Here is a 16337-nt window from a genome sequence, read left to right on the forward strand (position 1 = left end):
TAAATATCGAAATTACTGTCGATAACACTATTATAGGTGATATCAATAGGTTTTTTTTTTTTTTTTTTTTTTTTCACTGATAGTTTTATAGTTTTTTAACTATTGATAGCATCACTGCTAAAATCACTCTGGATGCTATTAACTTGTTGGGGAGGACGGGGATATGTGCTGTGGGCAGAGCAGTGTGAATAATTTTGATGTAAACGTTCGAATTCTCGCTATTTTGCGTGCGAGTGTGCGTGCGTGCGAGCGTGCGCGCGCGCGCTGAGCTAGCAGAATAGTTCTCAGCTGCCTCTTAATCGCGGTCATCCTGGCAGTTGTGGCCCTCGAGGCTATTGAACCTCTGCGCCGGTGCTGCCATTAGCTTGCGTTTCATTTGTTTTGTTTATAGCAGAGCCTCCGAGGCGGCTTTCAGTCATTGGTTTGGTTTGGTTTGTGGGGTTTAACGTCCCAAAGCGGTTCAGGTTATGAGAGACGCCGTAGTGGAGGACTCCGGAAATTTCGACCACCTGGCGTTCTTTAACGTGCACTGGCATCGCAGAGCACACGGGCGCCTTGCTTTTCGCCTCCATCGAAAAGCGGCCGCCGAGGCCGGTATTCGATCCCGCATCCTTGGGAGCAGTAGTCGAGCGCCGTAACCACTGCTCCACTCCGGCTACACTCTCCTGGGAACCTTTGAGTTGTAAAACTGTACGCCTCGGAGGCATAGCGACGCTTAGAGGATTGGGGCTTTTCTAGCGCTTTCACTAGCGGGTTATCTGCTCCCTTAAGCTAGCGCCAGTGGACAACCCCAGGGTTAGGTCTCGCACAGTGTAAATACCCCTGACAGCAGAATATCGGACAGCCGACCCCTTAGTTCTGTAGGTATAGCATCTTATGCAACATCAGGCAAATTGTGAGCTTGGATCTCATTGATGGCTTGTGCTACTCTCTAACCCGTTCTATGGCGGCCTTAAAACGATTGCACTGCCAATTGATCATTGATCGGCACCGAAAACCGGAAAAAAAAATTGGCAGTGGTTGAACGATGGTCGAACCGAGTTACGCGAGTGATAGCTCGGTTTCGCATAGCTTTTTCTAGTTCGGCGTTTGTTTTTATTTCTATTTGTCGAAACGTTTTTAACGGCATGTGACCTGCTGTAGCGTAAATTTCAGTTTTTGCTCACTTTTATCTAAAACAATAATTAAATAAGACCCACAGTTAGTTCAGTGCAGTCATGAGCGACATATTCTATTCGATGATATGTGACTTTATGCTGTAGCGTAAAGTTTAATTTTTAAGCATAGTGAACTAATTAACTCTAATTAATTACACCGCATAATTAGTAAAGCTCAGTTATACTTGTGATAAGCTACTGAGAGACATAACACTTGTGTTTCCATATTGTACTCGCCATAAACTGCACAACTACATAACTCTTGTGTTGGTATGGCTTATCTCGATTTTACATTGAATTGAGCTGAAATTAATACGGACGCCGAGTGCTAGAGCTCGACTTTTGCATTGAGTAAAGTTGTTGCTAAAGAAAGAAAACCTCCCCTGTTTTCTTCAGATTGGTTGAAATTTGCTTCATTTCATTTCATTTATTGTACCCTCAGGGCTTTCGCATTACACAGGGGGTGGGAGTAGTAAAACAAAACAAAAAAGTACAAGAGGAAGCGTGACACAAAGCGATACTATTGAAAATAGCTCAAAACGAAATTCAGCAAAAAAGAATATAGTATACATGAGTCAACGAAAAGCAACCAAACAAAAACATCCAAAATAAATTCGTGAAACAACTTGGGATTAATCAGATTCCAACAGTGCGATTAATGCGGCTCTGAAACGCGCAGGGTCGATGATGCAAGTAACTTCCTGTGGAAGATGGTTCCAGTCATTGCATGTTTTAGGAAGGAAGGAATTAAAGCAGGTCATTGTCCTACAGTAGGGAATAGCAACTTTTCAATGTGGTCGATGCGAGGCGAGATGAAAGTTGGCTCTTTTATACAAGTAGCCTTCAACTGCGCGTTTTGGTAGTGTAGCTTGTGGAAAAGACAAATGCGTGAAAGTTTACGGCGAGTAGACAGTGATTGAAGCTTGAGCTTATATTTCATACGTGTAGCACTTGCTGCCCGATGGTAATTTCCAACTATGAAACGGGCGCTTCGATTCTGCATAGCCTCTAGTTCATTTATTAATGTGATATTACCGGGGTCCGGGGGCTGAAACGTGGAGGCTAACCAAGAGAGTTCTACTTAAGTTGAGGACAACCCAGAGGGTTATGGAACGAAAAATGGTAGAGGTAACATTAAGAGATATGAAGCATGCAGAGTGAGTCAGAGAAATAACTCAAGTTACCGACATTCTAGTGGAAATTAAGAATAAGAAATGGGCATGGGCAGGACATGTAGTGCGAAGAAAGGATAACCGATGGTCGCTTAGGGTAACAAACTGGATTCCAAGGGAAGGAAAGCGTAGCAGGGGGCGGCAGAAAGTTAGGTGGGCGGATGAGATTAAGAAGTTCGCAGGGGTCAAGTGGATGCAGCTAGCACAGAACCGGGTTAAGTGGAGAAATATGGGAGAGGCCTTCGCCCTGCAGTGGGTATAACCAGGCTGATGATGATGATGATGATAATGACCGGGGTCCCAGATGGAGGATGCATGCTCGAGTTGCGGACGGATAAGTGTGGTGTACAGTAACATTTTCAATGAAGGTGGCGATAAAGAGAAATTTCTGCGGGCATACACATGCTGCGGTTAGCCTTCGAAGTGATGTGCTTGATGTGAAAATTCTTAGAAATATTATATTTTAATGCCAAGGTATTTGTAGGATGATACCGATTCGAGACGAGTACTATTAAGAAAGTAGTCTGGATCTGTTGGTTACGAGTGGCACGCATGCATTTGCATTTAGATGTGTTTAATTCCATCTTCCATGATTGGCACCAGTCATATATTTTGTTTAAATTAGTTTGTAGGCATGCAATGCCATCCGTGTTATTAATTACTCTATATGTTAAGAGGCAAGTCATTTATGTAAGTCAAAAATAATAATGGCCCAAGAGCCTACTGCTGATCTGTCCACGTAACAGCGATGGCACCTCAGCGTCCCGATACGCCTTTCTGAGGAGAAAATCTGCTTTTTTTTTTTTTTTCTGCAGTGCTCTCCCCATTGAAGCTTTGCGTGGGCACTTAGCGAAATATGTAAATGTGCTGGTGGACCTGCGATATTTTTTTTTCAGGACCAATAAGTAAGGTGGCGTAAATCGTACCCTCATGGAAACAACAGATACGGCCTGCAACTTTATAACTGGCACATAGTTCCTCGAACTAATGATTAAAAAGCTAGTCTTTGATAATTAATCATTCTTGGAGACCGAAACAGTGCAGCAGACTAGGCCAGATGACTCTCAAGAGCCATCAGTTGGTTTCATCGGGCTAGGAAAAAATTTGATAATTAATCATTCTTGGAGACCGAAACAGTGCAGCAGACTAGGCCAGATGACTCTCAAGAGCCATCAGTTGGTTTCATCGGGCTAGGAAAATTTAAAAAAGGTTGATTATGTTTAGTTGATTTGATTTAATTTGTGGGGTTTAATGTTTCAAAGTGACTCGAGATATTAGAGACGTCGCAGGGGAGGGCTGCGGATAATTTCGACCATCTGGAATTCTTTATCTTGCACTGACATCGCACAGTACATGAAAGGCTTGCTTTTCTCCTCCGTCGAAACGCGGCTGTCGCGGCTGGGTTCAGACCCGGGTCTCCCGGCCATTCTTCACACGCCTTAACCTGTGAGCCACTGCGGTGGAGCACGTTAAACTGGGTTACGCGTTTCATAGCGACCCATAATTTTCCGACATTTGTCTGCTGAATTCTAGGTTAAGGTTATTCGCTCGCTTAAGTTATAGCAGCATGCGCCAGCTACCGTGGTAAAGTACATAGTCCTCTGTGATCGTGCGCACAGGCAGTCAGAAAAACTGTTTAGTTTATGTGTCTTCACCACGGCCGGACCAGAGACATGAATGAAGTATGCTTAAGAAGGGAGGGGGGGGGGGGGGGGGGTTGGAGTGTTCTTTCTATTTTAACATGACGGCCAGAACCGCGACGTGCGCCATTGCTTCCGGGGTAGAATTCTCTAGTGAGCGTCGTGTTCAACTCATGTGTAGCTGAGTGTATCGTATAGCGGAGTGAGTGCGAAGTCGTCGTCTCCTCCTTTGACGCAACACCGGATGCCCGTTAGCTCATTCAGGCACGGAGTTTACGTCATTCTGAGTACGGACATACCAGTGACGGGTGTGAGCTGGCGGAACATCGAGGAGAAGCTCGGGGGACAAGCGGAGGGAAGCTCGAGGAGAAGATGAACCAAAAACCTTCAACTTACTACGAGCTACAAAAAGAAAAGGCGAAAGTGACCCGTTCTGCCGCAAAAAAAAAAAAAAAAAAAAAAATGGCCCCGACTGGCGGAACATTTAAGCTCGAGGAGAAGATGAACCAAAAGCCTTCAACTTAGAGCTACAAAAAGAAAAGGCGAAAGTGACCCGTTCTGCCGCAAGAAAATGGCCCCGACCGGTTTTCATGATTAAATGAATATGAGGAAGTGAATCGGCTATATAAGATGAAGAGCATGTCGAATCAGCTCAATGTAAGAGTACTCCGCATAAGTTGCAACAAAAAGAATGATGCGCAAATGTTATTTGGGTTAGTGCATACGTTAAGATGTTCTGCTGTACTGTTCCTAAAATTGCTTGCGTGACTTCACAGTTCACTCTTATGGCGTTCGATTATTTCGTCAGGAGAGGTAAGGCTTGGTAATAGTTAAACGTGCGACCCTCGTAGCTTGGTCAACAGGGCTTATTCTTCGGGACTAATGCACTGCGTTGTCGCAATTGTTGGCCATCAAAGAGTAGTAATTTCTTTTCTCGAGATTAATTGCAGAGAGACACCAGAGTTAGCCTGTCACAGTTAACCAAGCTCACCATAGTTGACTAAAAGGTATGGTTAGTTCCATTGTGACTTTGATCGGCTGCGTGCGAGTGCAGTTCCCCTTTCTTTCAATGGCAGCCGCTTCTCGAATGGCAGGTAAATACGAGCCTTAACCTGCGACGTGCGCGAGCTCATGAGATGGCTAAAAAAGAAAAACAAAATGCACAGGCGATATCTTTTTTGGAGTTCTTTCACCGTCACGCGATTCCCTTACTCTTCGATTCTGACTGGCTGCTTTTGGGAAGCGGGAGAAGGTTGCGCGCCGTTCGTCTATAATGCCTGCGCTGCCTGCTGGAAGTTCCTGTCTTGGGCGCTCATTTCCTTGCCGATGAGACGAGCGCAAGGCTTTTCCGCAACGCACGCTCGCATTATGTCTCGCTTCACGTGCAGGAAAGGCTTCCGGCTGACTCTTCTCTTCCTCTCTGGCCCTGTAGTGCAAAGCGCGTCCACGCTGGGCGCATGCGTGCGCTGTTGACTCACGCCGGCGGCGATCTCCGAGCGTAGTGGGGCTGATAAGCGCGTCGCTATACGCGCTTGTACTCTCCACTCATTATACGCCGCGCGGAAACTGTGCTTACTAAGCCCAGTTTCTTCGGCCTACGTCAAAGGAACGCCCAGTTTCTTCGGCCTACGTCAAAGGAACACCGGGGACAATGAGCAGCTCGCACGTGCCAGCATTTATTAAGAGGAGAGTGTGCAGTAGTTGCGCCTCGCCAGTTGCAACATATAAGGCACTTATGAGCCGTGGGGCATGAACGTTGGCGATATCGCAAACAGTGTGAGTGCTACCAGCTATATAAAGGAAATTGTGGGAGATAAAAGAAGGAGGGGGGGGGGGGGAGGCGAAGCCGTCAGATAGCAAGATGAATACGAACACGAGTTACAATATCCTAGCCGGGACATTGAAAAAAATTATTATATGTGGGCGGGGCAGGCATTACGAAGGGAAGGCAACCGATGGTCCATTACGGTTACGGACGGTGAATTGTAGAACTTGCACGTAGCCGGGGGCGAGCAGATCAGATGGGGAGAATATAGCGTGGTGATCACGGCTGGCACAGGTAAGGGTTACAATTAGTAGGTTGGCTGGAGACAGTTCCTGGTTGGTTGGTTTGGTTTGTGGGATTTAACGTCCCAAAGCAACGCGGGCTATGAGAGACGCCGTAGTGGAGGACTCCGGAAATTTCGACCACATGGGGTTCTTTAACGTGCACTGACATCGCACAGCACACGAGCACCTTGCTTTTCGCCTATACCGAAAAGCGGCCGCCGAGGCCGGGATTCGAGCCCGCGTCTTTGGGAACAGTAGTCGAGTGCCGTGACCACTGCGCCACCCCGGCGGGGGAGACAGTTCCGACATTTGAACTAGTTGGACTAATGATGACTACTGTGATAGGAGAGGCCCTTGTCTTGCAGTTGATGTGCAGTATTTGTAAAAAAATATACATCCCAAGGATTTTGCTTCTAAGCCACATAAATGAACTCGTGCATCTCCAGCGTTAGAAATCTCATATATGACAAATCTCGTTCTCACTCTTCTCTAGTTCCCCTATATATTCCAGTATTGCTTCCAGGAGACTCGTTAGAGGCTCAGAAGCGAACCCCTTGGGCCGTATATTTTTAACAGAATGTACTTACTTGGAATGATGGGTGCTTGTATTCAACATATATCGAATCGTATTGCCCTTTTATTTCTAGTGACATAAACCAGTTATGTTATTGAAATCAAGGAATTGGAGGACGCAGCCCAGTTTCAGTCTGTCTTTAGTGTCCCTCTGACGGTATGTGGGGGTGGTGAAATACATTTATTGGCTATACATTTATTGGAGGTATGATTGGGCCAACCCTTTAGAGGCCAGTCCTCACAAGCACTAGGTGGGGTCCCTAGTACGGGACTCCAGTGGCGTCGGCCGCTGCCCGGGAGCGCAAAACCAAGTATGTCGTGCGTGTGAAGACCCCATGTCACGATAACCAGAAATAATTTTGTTATAGTACGCTTTAAGGCAAAATTTGATACAGCGGCACTGACTGTTCAGCTTGGCCCTCGTGGACAACAGTTAATCGTTGGGGAGATGAGTAGAAAATGGCTGCGAAAACGCAGTCCTCAACGAACGTCTCTATTTTCTTACTCGACACATAGCTACGATCTCTTCTGGGAATTACCCGCCGGGGTGGCGCAGTGGTTACGGCGCTCTACTACTGTTCCCAAGGACGCGGGATCGAATTCCGGCCTCGGCGGCAGCTTTTTCATGGAGGCGAAAAGCAAGGTGCCCTTGTGCTGTGCGATGTCAGTGCACGTTAAAGAACCCCAGGTGGTCGAAATTTCCGGAGTCCTCCACTACGGCGTCTCTCATAGCCTGAGTTGCTTTGGGACGTTAAACCCCACAAACCAAACCAAATCATCTTTTGGGAATTATTTAGGTGAGCAGTGCAGTGAATGTGCACTGAGAATATTTTAGCGGAACGCCCCGCTGTGGTGGTGCAGAGGTTGAAATCCCCCAAAACTGTGCTGGAGTATTCATCGAAGCCGACCGCCGGCGGCTGCGTTTCGATGGAGGCGAAGCGTAAAGGAGCCCGTGTGCTGTGCGATGGCAGTGCACTTCGAAGATCTCCAGGGTTAAATACTCCGAAGCCGTCCATTATGAAGTTCGACAAGGTCAGTTGTTGGGCGAGTTGGTGACGATGTTCCATATCTACAGCGCGATAAACGGGACAAGAGACAGCGGGACAGCGCTGTGTTTGTCGTTATTGTGTTCTCTTGTCCCGTTTATCGCGCTGTAGATATGGAACATCGTCCATTATGGCTCCTCTTTCTCTCTTCCCACTTTCATTCCAATCTTTCTCTCTCCTCCTATGCGCGGTTCAGGTGTCCACAGAGCAAGTGTGACAGATATTGCGCCTTTCCTTTCTTGTAAACCAATTTATTTGTCGTTTATTCGCGGGAAAGATTAGCGGGAATGCCGCTAAGCACTGCTGTATAAAGCACGGCTCAGTTAGATGAACAAACTGACTGCAGATGTGCTACGGACCACAAGAAAAGCGAATCGAGCTGGGAGCACGGATTGAGCCTATGTCTAGCGTTTCATTTGTACTTGCTGCATCGCCTCCCCGCCTTCGTTCCATGCCTGTCCGGATATAATGACCAGACGTGAGACAATGTTCAGAGCACTTAGTCGTAGTTCCACGCGCTTCATCGTGTAAGCGGGACGAAGACAGTGTGCGTAACACTGTCGCGCTTTATATGAGCTCTGCGACCTTAATCAAGCATGCCGTCTTCTTTCTTTGTAAGCAGAGTCTTGGGCATTGTGATCCTGAACTGGCGAAATGGTTACTAATGTCATAGTTACTCGCCGCGGTGGCTCAGTGGTTAGGGCGCTCGTCTAACAGGGAGAACTTTCGTTTGCGTACTTCAGTTTCAATAATCATGTTTTCACTGTCTTCTTGAGTGCACAAGAATTGGGCTTAACCAAATTAATTGACTCGGACGTAGCATCGCGGTGGTCACTCAAGGGACGCCCTTGGAAAAGAGTCCGAATCGGAGAAGAGTCCGAATCACGCGTGCAGACATCGCGTGGGACACTGACACTTTTTAGAAGTATTACTAGAAGGGGACGATGGACAATCACTACACCGCCAACCTTTGCGAATACCTAAGTGCAACTTCACTCCTTCTTTTAACTTTCTATCTCCTGCATCCCATTCCCCCTTTCTCAAATTAAGCCTTGTGGCAAACTTTTCGAAAAAAAAAAAGCATTACTATCCGCATTCTTGAAACCGCTCGAAAGAACTCACCGCTAATTACCATTAGCGGTGAGTTCTTTCGAGCGGTTCGTGACAAACCTGAACGACTGCTCAACGTTGCTTCTGCATCTATATCCACACTTAGCTAAGTTTAACAACCGCTTATGTTTGGCTTTTGCATTTCTTTTACATCGAGATGCGGCGTCCACGATCGGGAATCAAATCTTCGACCTCATGTTCAGTACAAAAAAGGCATTGCGACCGAGTCACAACAGTGGGGTGCACTGTGAACTAGAAAGAACCAAGCTTGCCACATAGTCAGCGCCTGAGGAGTAACAGCGAACAGTAATTAATCCATTAGGGATCAGAGTAGTGGGCTCTGTACACTCTGTAAGGAAAATTAGTAGTTGTTAGACGTGGTAAAACCAAGTTTGACGAGAGATATCCCAGCTTTGCTTGGTTTTGCTGATACCACATGTTTTGATAGCATCATCGCGTGCCAGTCGCGTAACCTTTGACGTTATGTAGAGAACCATCTGTCAAGGTCAAATGTCATTAGTGATGGTCAAGTGACCAGGTAGTCATTATGTCATCAGTTTGCCATATCATAAAACATTGGGGGAAACGTTTCGCTAGACTTCTAAGTCGCAGTCTGACCTTGGGTATGCTTCCAAGGTCACCCGGACGAAAGCAAGCGGTCCCCGTGTTTGTACCTGGAAAAGTCGAGCTGTTGCTCTAAATACCTTCCGGTCAACCTACACCAATGGAGATATTGGCATGATAGCCTGGCCAAGTATTTTGATTGCGCGTCTCTCCTCCTCCTCCGCCCTGCAGGAGGAACTTCTTCCATACCCCGAGCCAGCCGAGTGGAGAGGGGCTAGGCGATGCTTCAGTCCCAGCGCTGACTATCCACCCATGAACTTCCACTTCAACCGACGCCCCCACCAGCAGCGGCGCTTTCCGACGCCAGAGGAAGCAGCCAGGCACAACAGCGAGATTGCCAGACGCGGTGACTTGGTGGACTCACGGCGGTGGTCGCGGCGTGAGATGTTTTAGGAAGAAGAAACAGCCCATAGTTATTCTCATCGCCCATTTTCTCCAGCTGTTCCAGAACTGATGCGGACGTTGGTGGGATTGTGCTTGCAGAATCCTCAGAGACTGTAGTAGCTGAGAGACGGTACTGAGATCCCGCTTTTACACCGTCAGTGACTGACACGGAGCGGCACCTGGTGACCTGACTGCGTTAAACGCCACTGTGCGGGGTTGTAGAGTTCCAAGCGAATTGCTTGTCGCCAAGCTGATGTGTCAGTGTGTGTCATTGTTTAATCACAGGCGACATCATTCTCGTTACTATATAAGGCGTTCTTTGATATTTTTGAGTTTTGTAGAACCAAGTGCAATTTTTCTTCACTGTATGTTGAGCTTAAACGCAAGTGTCTTCGCGGGACTGGCGTCAGTGACCATCGGCGTTTCGTTCAAGGAACTCTGACTGCCGTGGTTGTAGTGTCGCTAGATTTCTTTTTTTTATTTTTTTTGCGTTGAACTCCAAGAGCATGAGATCAAATACATAACTCCCGGGGCTTGACCATTTTTTGTAAGCTCAACGTTCCGCAGTGCTCGCGAATCCGAGCTTGTCGTATGGTTAGTTTCATAATGCGCCTGCATTGAGTGAACAGCTTCCTTCTCAAATGATCGATCTCGACTTTTATGGCATAGGGTGCGGTGACTTCGAGCTTCGAGCTATGCTGAGGCTGTTCGGCAGACGCCAAGGCCGGTGTAATGCAGCAATTCCATCGAATTTTTATGTTTCTGTCGCTTTTATAATTGGTATCAGGCGACGTCTCGCTCTAGTTTGCTCTTGACCGTTGACTAAAGCTCAGCAGTGACAAGGGCATGGCGACGCTTTAGCGAAGTACTGAAGTCGTTAAAATAAAGGAACATAACAAAATGAAATTGCTGCATTATACCTGCTCAAAATTCCGAAGACATTTTATGTGTTCATTCTGTATCCGAGCTGTCAGTAATTGGCGATTCAGCTGGCGGAAAATGTCTGTTTTAGTCCTGGAAGCGCTCTGTTTTGTTTCACTGCAGTTAGGCTGACACATATTGAGCTAGCTGCAAGCAAGTCGTGTTACATTAGGCGTAATTTTTGAAGAAAAAAAATGCGCGAATTTATTTGCAGTGCCATGCCGGCGCATTAACATTTTCCTTTTTAGAGTACGCCAAATGTCATAAAATGGTTATAAAATGTAAAGTGTGGTGTTTAAAATAATATAATATAAAAAGAAACCTCAAAGGTTTCATTACCCAAGCCTTTTTAGCGTGGCAATAATTTCTCCTGAAACAGCCCCCAGAGTAGCTGTAGTGTGCAAGTTCGTCCACGCGAGCTCTGAGTGCTGCGCCTCGAAGTAACGTGCTAAGCAATGTGCAACACCGTCTTCAGATCTCTTTGTGGATGCATGGGTCCTATTGCTTCGATGTGCGACCCTGTCGGGTGCAGCGGTGTTTCGAAGGTTGTCACCACGCGCGCTTGTGTTCACAATAAGAATGGACGAAGCTGTACCTGATACATACGAAATTCCGCGCTAGAGCCGTTCGTGCTCAGTTCCTACAAGTTTTCTTGTTTGTTTCTGTTCGTATATTATTTTACCTGCGGAGCCAACCTTTCTGTGGCCTTTGTGGTCTTTATCGAAGTTTCTGCATAAGCGGGCTGCATGCGCTTGTGCTGTTTCGACAAGAATGCTTTAGTACTTTGTAAATAATCAACTGCGGGAAATAACTCAGGGAGGTTTCTATCACCATTTAAGCTAGACACAGCCTGGCGCAACGTGCTAAATATTCTCGGTGAATTCTGTAGGCTTACTTATTCAAAACGCTGTCATTCTTTGGTGCTCATACCGTTAATGCTGTGACTTACTCCATTTCGATGTTGAGATGCACATGGACAACCATTTTTTGTTGGTGGTCGTAGTGATCGGCGCGCCTGGCTTTTTCATGGATGAAATTCTTGCTATACTGCAAGTCAGAGCCGCGAGTTGCTTTTTTCATTTTTTGTTTGTAGTCAGGCGGTTTATTGGGACTTGACCCGCTTTATTTGGGTTTAGTAGTGAGTTTTGATTGAAGTGTTTTATTTTGGGCAATGCATATGTTGGTCGTCCGTGTATGTGTGGTTTAACATTAAAATCAATAATTAAATGATTAGTGTATCGAGTCGTGCTTGTGTGAGTGCTTGGTATTGGTTCCCCACGGTTTTTGTAATCTTTTAGCTTTTACAAGTTAACAGATTGCACCGAGAAAGGCACGTCGACGGGCGAACATGGAAAATATCGTGCCAGTAGTTGATTTCGTTATGCCGGTAGGGACAGTCGAGTAAAGAACTGAGGGATTCGATTCGATCCTATTAGATTAAACTTGACTCGATTATCCCAGCTTCAAGCGATTTTCTATGTTTTGATTAGTATACAGGCTTTTATTGCAAATAGGCTGGACGTGCTGAAAAAGAACAAAAAATCTTCGAAAAATCACTGCCATGGGTTGTATTGTGGATTGGTGACAGCCTGTTAGGTGTTTTATTGATTACAGAAAGATGGTGACGAAAAAGCTTCGCAAAAAGCCTGCAAATGTTATTTATTTATTACATACTGCCTACCGTTTGGGTCCAAGCAGAGGGGCATATATGCATATGAACAAGAGCAAACAATAACAACTAAAACTGATACAAATTTACACAATATTAGTCGCACTGCATAGCCATTTGTAAGAAATTAGAGAGATTTAGCTTACCATGATCCCGATCCGCCACCGTGACTCTCTACCGCGCGTGGGTAGAGAGTCACTCAGCGTTCGAGCTGATTGGTCCCGACGCGGTAGGTCTGTGTGCCGACATCCAGTATGTGGCGCCATCTATCGGCGTCAAGGTGGCTCTGGGCATGCGCAGTAGAGCGCGCGGTGGCGGATCATGGTAGCGAATCGCGGATCACGGTAAGCTAAAACTCTCTATGGTTCCAGTCTGGTATCGTCCTAGGGAAAAAGGAAAGCTTAAACGTGTCAGTTCGGGCATAATAGGGTGTCAGTGAGTCAGGATGATGATGTCTTGTGTGCCGTGTTAATCCAGGAGATATGTAAGGGGACTGGTTTATTGCAAATTTTATTTATTAGAAGAGAAATGAATTCAAGCCTCAGCTGTTTTCTGCGGGATTCAAGTGTGGGAATAGAATTTTCTATCATTGCTTGAGAGGGTGAGTCGAACCTAACGTATTTATTAAATATAAACCGAACTGCCTTTCTTTGTATTTTTTTTAAGTGGTTGATATCTGACTTAGTGTGAGGATCCCATGCTATGCGTGCATACTCTAATGTAGGTCTAATAAATGAGAAGTAAGAGGAATTTTGCAGAAGAAGAGGCGTTATTGAGATTTTGATGTGATGTAATAACTTTATTTTTCCACCAGATAAGGAGGCCCCCAATCTCCACCCCCGGTACGCAGACCTGAGGGAGGGGAGCCGAGACCTCCGCGATCAAAAGCAGGCAAAGAGGTCTTGGCTCTTCGCGGCTTCTGCCGCCAGGTGGATGGCTTGTTACTGTGGAGCAGGGACCTCGCTCCGCAGCAGGGCTTCCCAGGCTTCTCTACAATTTATATTTGTTTTAACCCCTGGGGAGCGAGCGCATTCCCAGATTACATGGTCGAGGGTCCCTCTCTCCCCTCGATATGTGACATATCTTCGGCGAGCACTTGGCGGAAATGCAGCGAGAGAGAGGGAGAATAAACTTTAATAATATAAATTAATGACGAAATTGGTTCACCCAGGTTCGGGAAACCATTGGCAAATACGGCCTTCTGGCCTGACTGATCAGCTGGTGAAACACGGTGATTCCCATAATCATAATGCTGACATAATATGCCTGGTAATCATTTCTACTAACAGGTGTGCATACAAAATGCGAGCGCGTCGAAGGCCAAGCGGGTGAGTGCTGTCGGATCTGTCGCGGAGGCAGCGTGGGACAAGAATGTGGCATCTAATTCCCAGCCAACAAAAGAGGAGAGGCCTTTCCATGTAGTCAGGTTGGTCAACTAGAATACGGCCGCGCAAGAAGGTGACGTGGCAGGGCGTGCTGCACCCTACGTATTCACGTGCGAGGCGAAGGTGGGGGAAAGCAAAGTTCAGTATTGCTCTCCTAAAGCTTTACCTCAGTTCCTTAGCTCTTAGTGGCACAAGAACGGAAAAATGAATTATAAATATCTATAAAGGTTAATAACACACTTTATTAACCTTATGCACTTCCGCAATCACTACCTCTTCCCTCACCTCCGGCAGTTGCGAACACGTGGCTGAGAAGATGTGGACTAACTTTGCGGACAACTTCTTGTCTTAGATTTCGTTGCTTTTAAGGCGGAAGCATTAAATGCGCTGAGACGCCGAGAACAGGCGAGTGTTCTAAGCAGGCAAGTCGTCGCACACGCTGCGTCGTCGCTTCTGCCGCGCCTAAAAATGACACAACAAAAGAGAGGATTCTGAAGTGACAACTTTCTTATTTGGATTTCTTGTATATGCATGAGATGAGATCTTTGAACAGCGTGGCTACATTCCTATTGTAGGCTAGTACGGATTAAACCGCAGTTTAAAGAAAAGTTCTTGAAATGCATGCATAGAGGAGGGGACCTGCGCGCTTTCTATACCTCCGCTTAAATTATAGCTCGAAATTTTTGCGCATCGTTTGAAGGGCAAATACTTGACGAAACTTATCTGTCGATATTATTGTGAATGACTATCACTGGCTAGTGCTACAAACATGCACGCATTAAATACGGCACGACCAATCCAGACAAAACATAGCAATTTATTTTTAATACGTCACAGTCGAAGAAATTTATGCAAGACTAACTTTTTTCCAAGGAATAAATGCTGAATGCTGGGCTCCCGGATAAGTTGGGGAGTATGTCATTGGGTGAATCTTTTTAACAGCCCTTGTTTGTTCTTGCGGATGGTCCGCATTCTTTGCTAATTTTTAGCAAGCCAAAATATCGGGAGTGCTTGATCATTATATTATTTGTTAGTATATGGACTTGACAGTATTTGTTTCCTCGCTTATGAAATAGTTATAATGGTTGCGACATTCAACTTAGTGTAACCACAACTGTCTTGACAGCCAAAACGTTTCCTAAAGCGTGAATTCCGCTGAAACGAATTTCAACAATTTCCACAGTGCTTTCATTACCAGTTTTTGAACTGTTTCCGAGGAGCTTTACGTGCTTTACGCGGATGGGCAGAGCCAAGTGCAGTCCCGGTTTGTGAACGGCGGATCGATAAACATGTAGTAATCTTCGTGACGTCACAAAAGGCCCACTTCCGGTAAGGTCAAAGTGTCCGGCTAACAAGCCAGGCAGACTCTAGCGATCAGCTTATCATCGAGTGTAACCGTTCTGGGCCGTGCCCTTTCTACCATTTCGCAAGTGCTAAGCATGCTGCGCCCCAGGGTTGCCCGTTCGTTGCTCCTCCCCCCCCCCCCCCCCCCCTCCCTTTTTTTTTTCACTTTCACTCACTTAGGCTAGATCCTTGAAACAACTGTCGAAAGTCGAAGTGTCTCACAAAGTCTACTTCGCTGTTCACGGCGCGTTTCGCCCGTCAGCCATGGGTTTTCGTCAGGAGAAGCTGATAAGGATTGAACGGTGTCCCCAGGCGTCCACTTTGAAATCCTCTCTCGCATCCCCCCTTCATGACCGGACAACAGGGTTACATTACCAACGCACTGCCCCCCTCTACACCGGTCAACGTTGGGAAATCTGCCGCTGCTGCGAAGGTGCTTTACGCCAAGCGGCGGCGACGGTGTGGACGTTAGTCAATTACCGAAAGCAAACTGTCCCAGTGGCGACAGCGGACTTTCGCGCGCTGAGGCACCATGATGCGTCTAGAAGCGTGCTGCGCTAGTGAAAGTGCGGGTTGCACATCGCCAAGTCTGTTAGGTGACCCAGATCACTAAATTGGTATCGTTTCGGAGGTGTGCGGCTGGGGTGCGAGATAGCGAAGCCGACGCTTGTTCAGTCTTATCAGCAGTTTACTGCCGTGATTGGCAGGCATGCTGGTACGCTCAGACGGCCGCCTTTAAGAACAGGTGCGCTAAAATCAGCCCCTGATTTGTCTGTGACAGATGTAGCTTAGTGGCCGCTGCACATCGTTGTAGAAACAAATCGTGCACTCCTCTGTTTTAGAGACTGTAGAGGTGGTTCCAAGAGATCGGCCGTTAACGTTAATGTTAATGAACATTTGAACTATTCGCAGATGTTTGCTTTCGTGCCATGAGTTGGCCAGTTGCAATAAGGTATTTACTTTCTCGCGAGGGGTTGCCTGCTTAGCTAACTACAGCTGTAGCTGCTCTTATCAGTTAACGAGTCCCGATCCAATATACTTAAGAATATGTGGAGTTGTCTACATACCTCTCTGTCCGTCCGTCCATCTTCATGTGTATGTTAACATAGCCTGCCGATATTTCTGTGGTGTCTAATTTCATCAACATGTCTGTCTACATAATCATCTTGTTATTGCCGTACTGTATTGTGCATTGTGGCAGAGTGCCCACAGTAAAAATTACTCTTGGACAGCTTTACTCCTCAGTGAACACAAGTTGCTAAC

The 16337-nt window shown here is 46.4% G+C and overlaps 1 protein-coding gene across 5 annotated transcripts in view; it reads left to right on the top strand.

Moving 5' to 3' along the window:
- The window catches only part of LOC146182210 (uncharacterized), an 83126-nt gene extending 71215 nt beyond the window's left edge, over window positions 1–11911 (top strand). For all 5 annotated transcript variants that reach the window (XM_084577244.1, XM_084577247.1, XM_084577245.1 and 2 more), the window contains one exon: window positions 9543–11911. In XM_084577244.1, the coding sequence (XP_084433370.1) occupies window positions 9543–9764 (222 nt within the window). In that variant the 3' untranslated portion in view covers window positions 9765–11911. The remainder of the gene's footprint in view (window positions 1–9542) is intronic.
- The last annotated feature ends 4426 nt before the right edge of the window (window positions 11912–16337 follow it).

The sequence above is a fragment of the Amblyomma maculatum genome, chromosome 8, assembly GCF_055883805.1.
Source record: "Amblyomma maculatum isolate TAMU_Amacu chromosome 8, ASM5588380v1, whole genome shotgun sequence".
NCBI classification, from domain to species: domain Eukaryota; kingdom Metazoa; phylum Arthropoda; class Arachnida; order Ixodida; family Ixodidae; genus Amblyomma; species Amblyomma maculatum.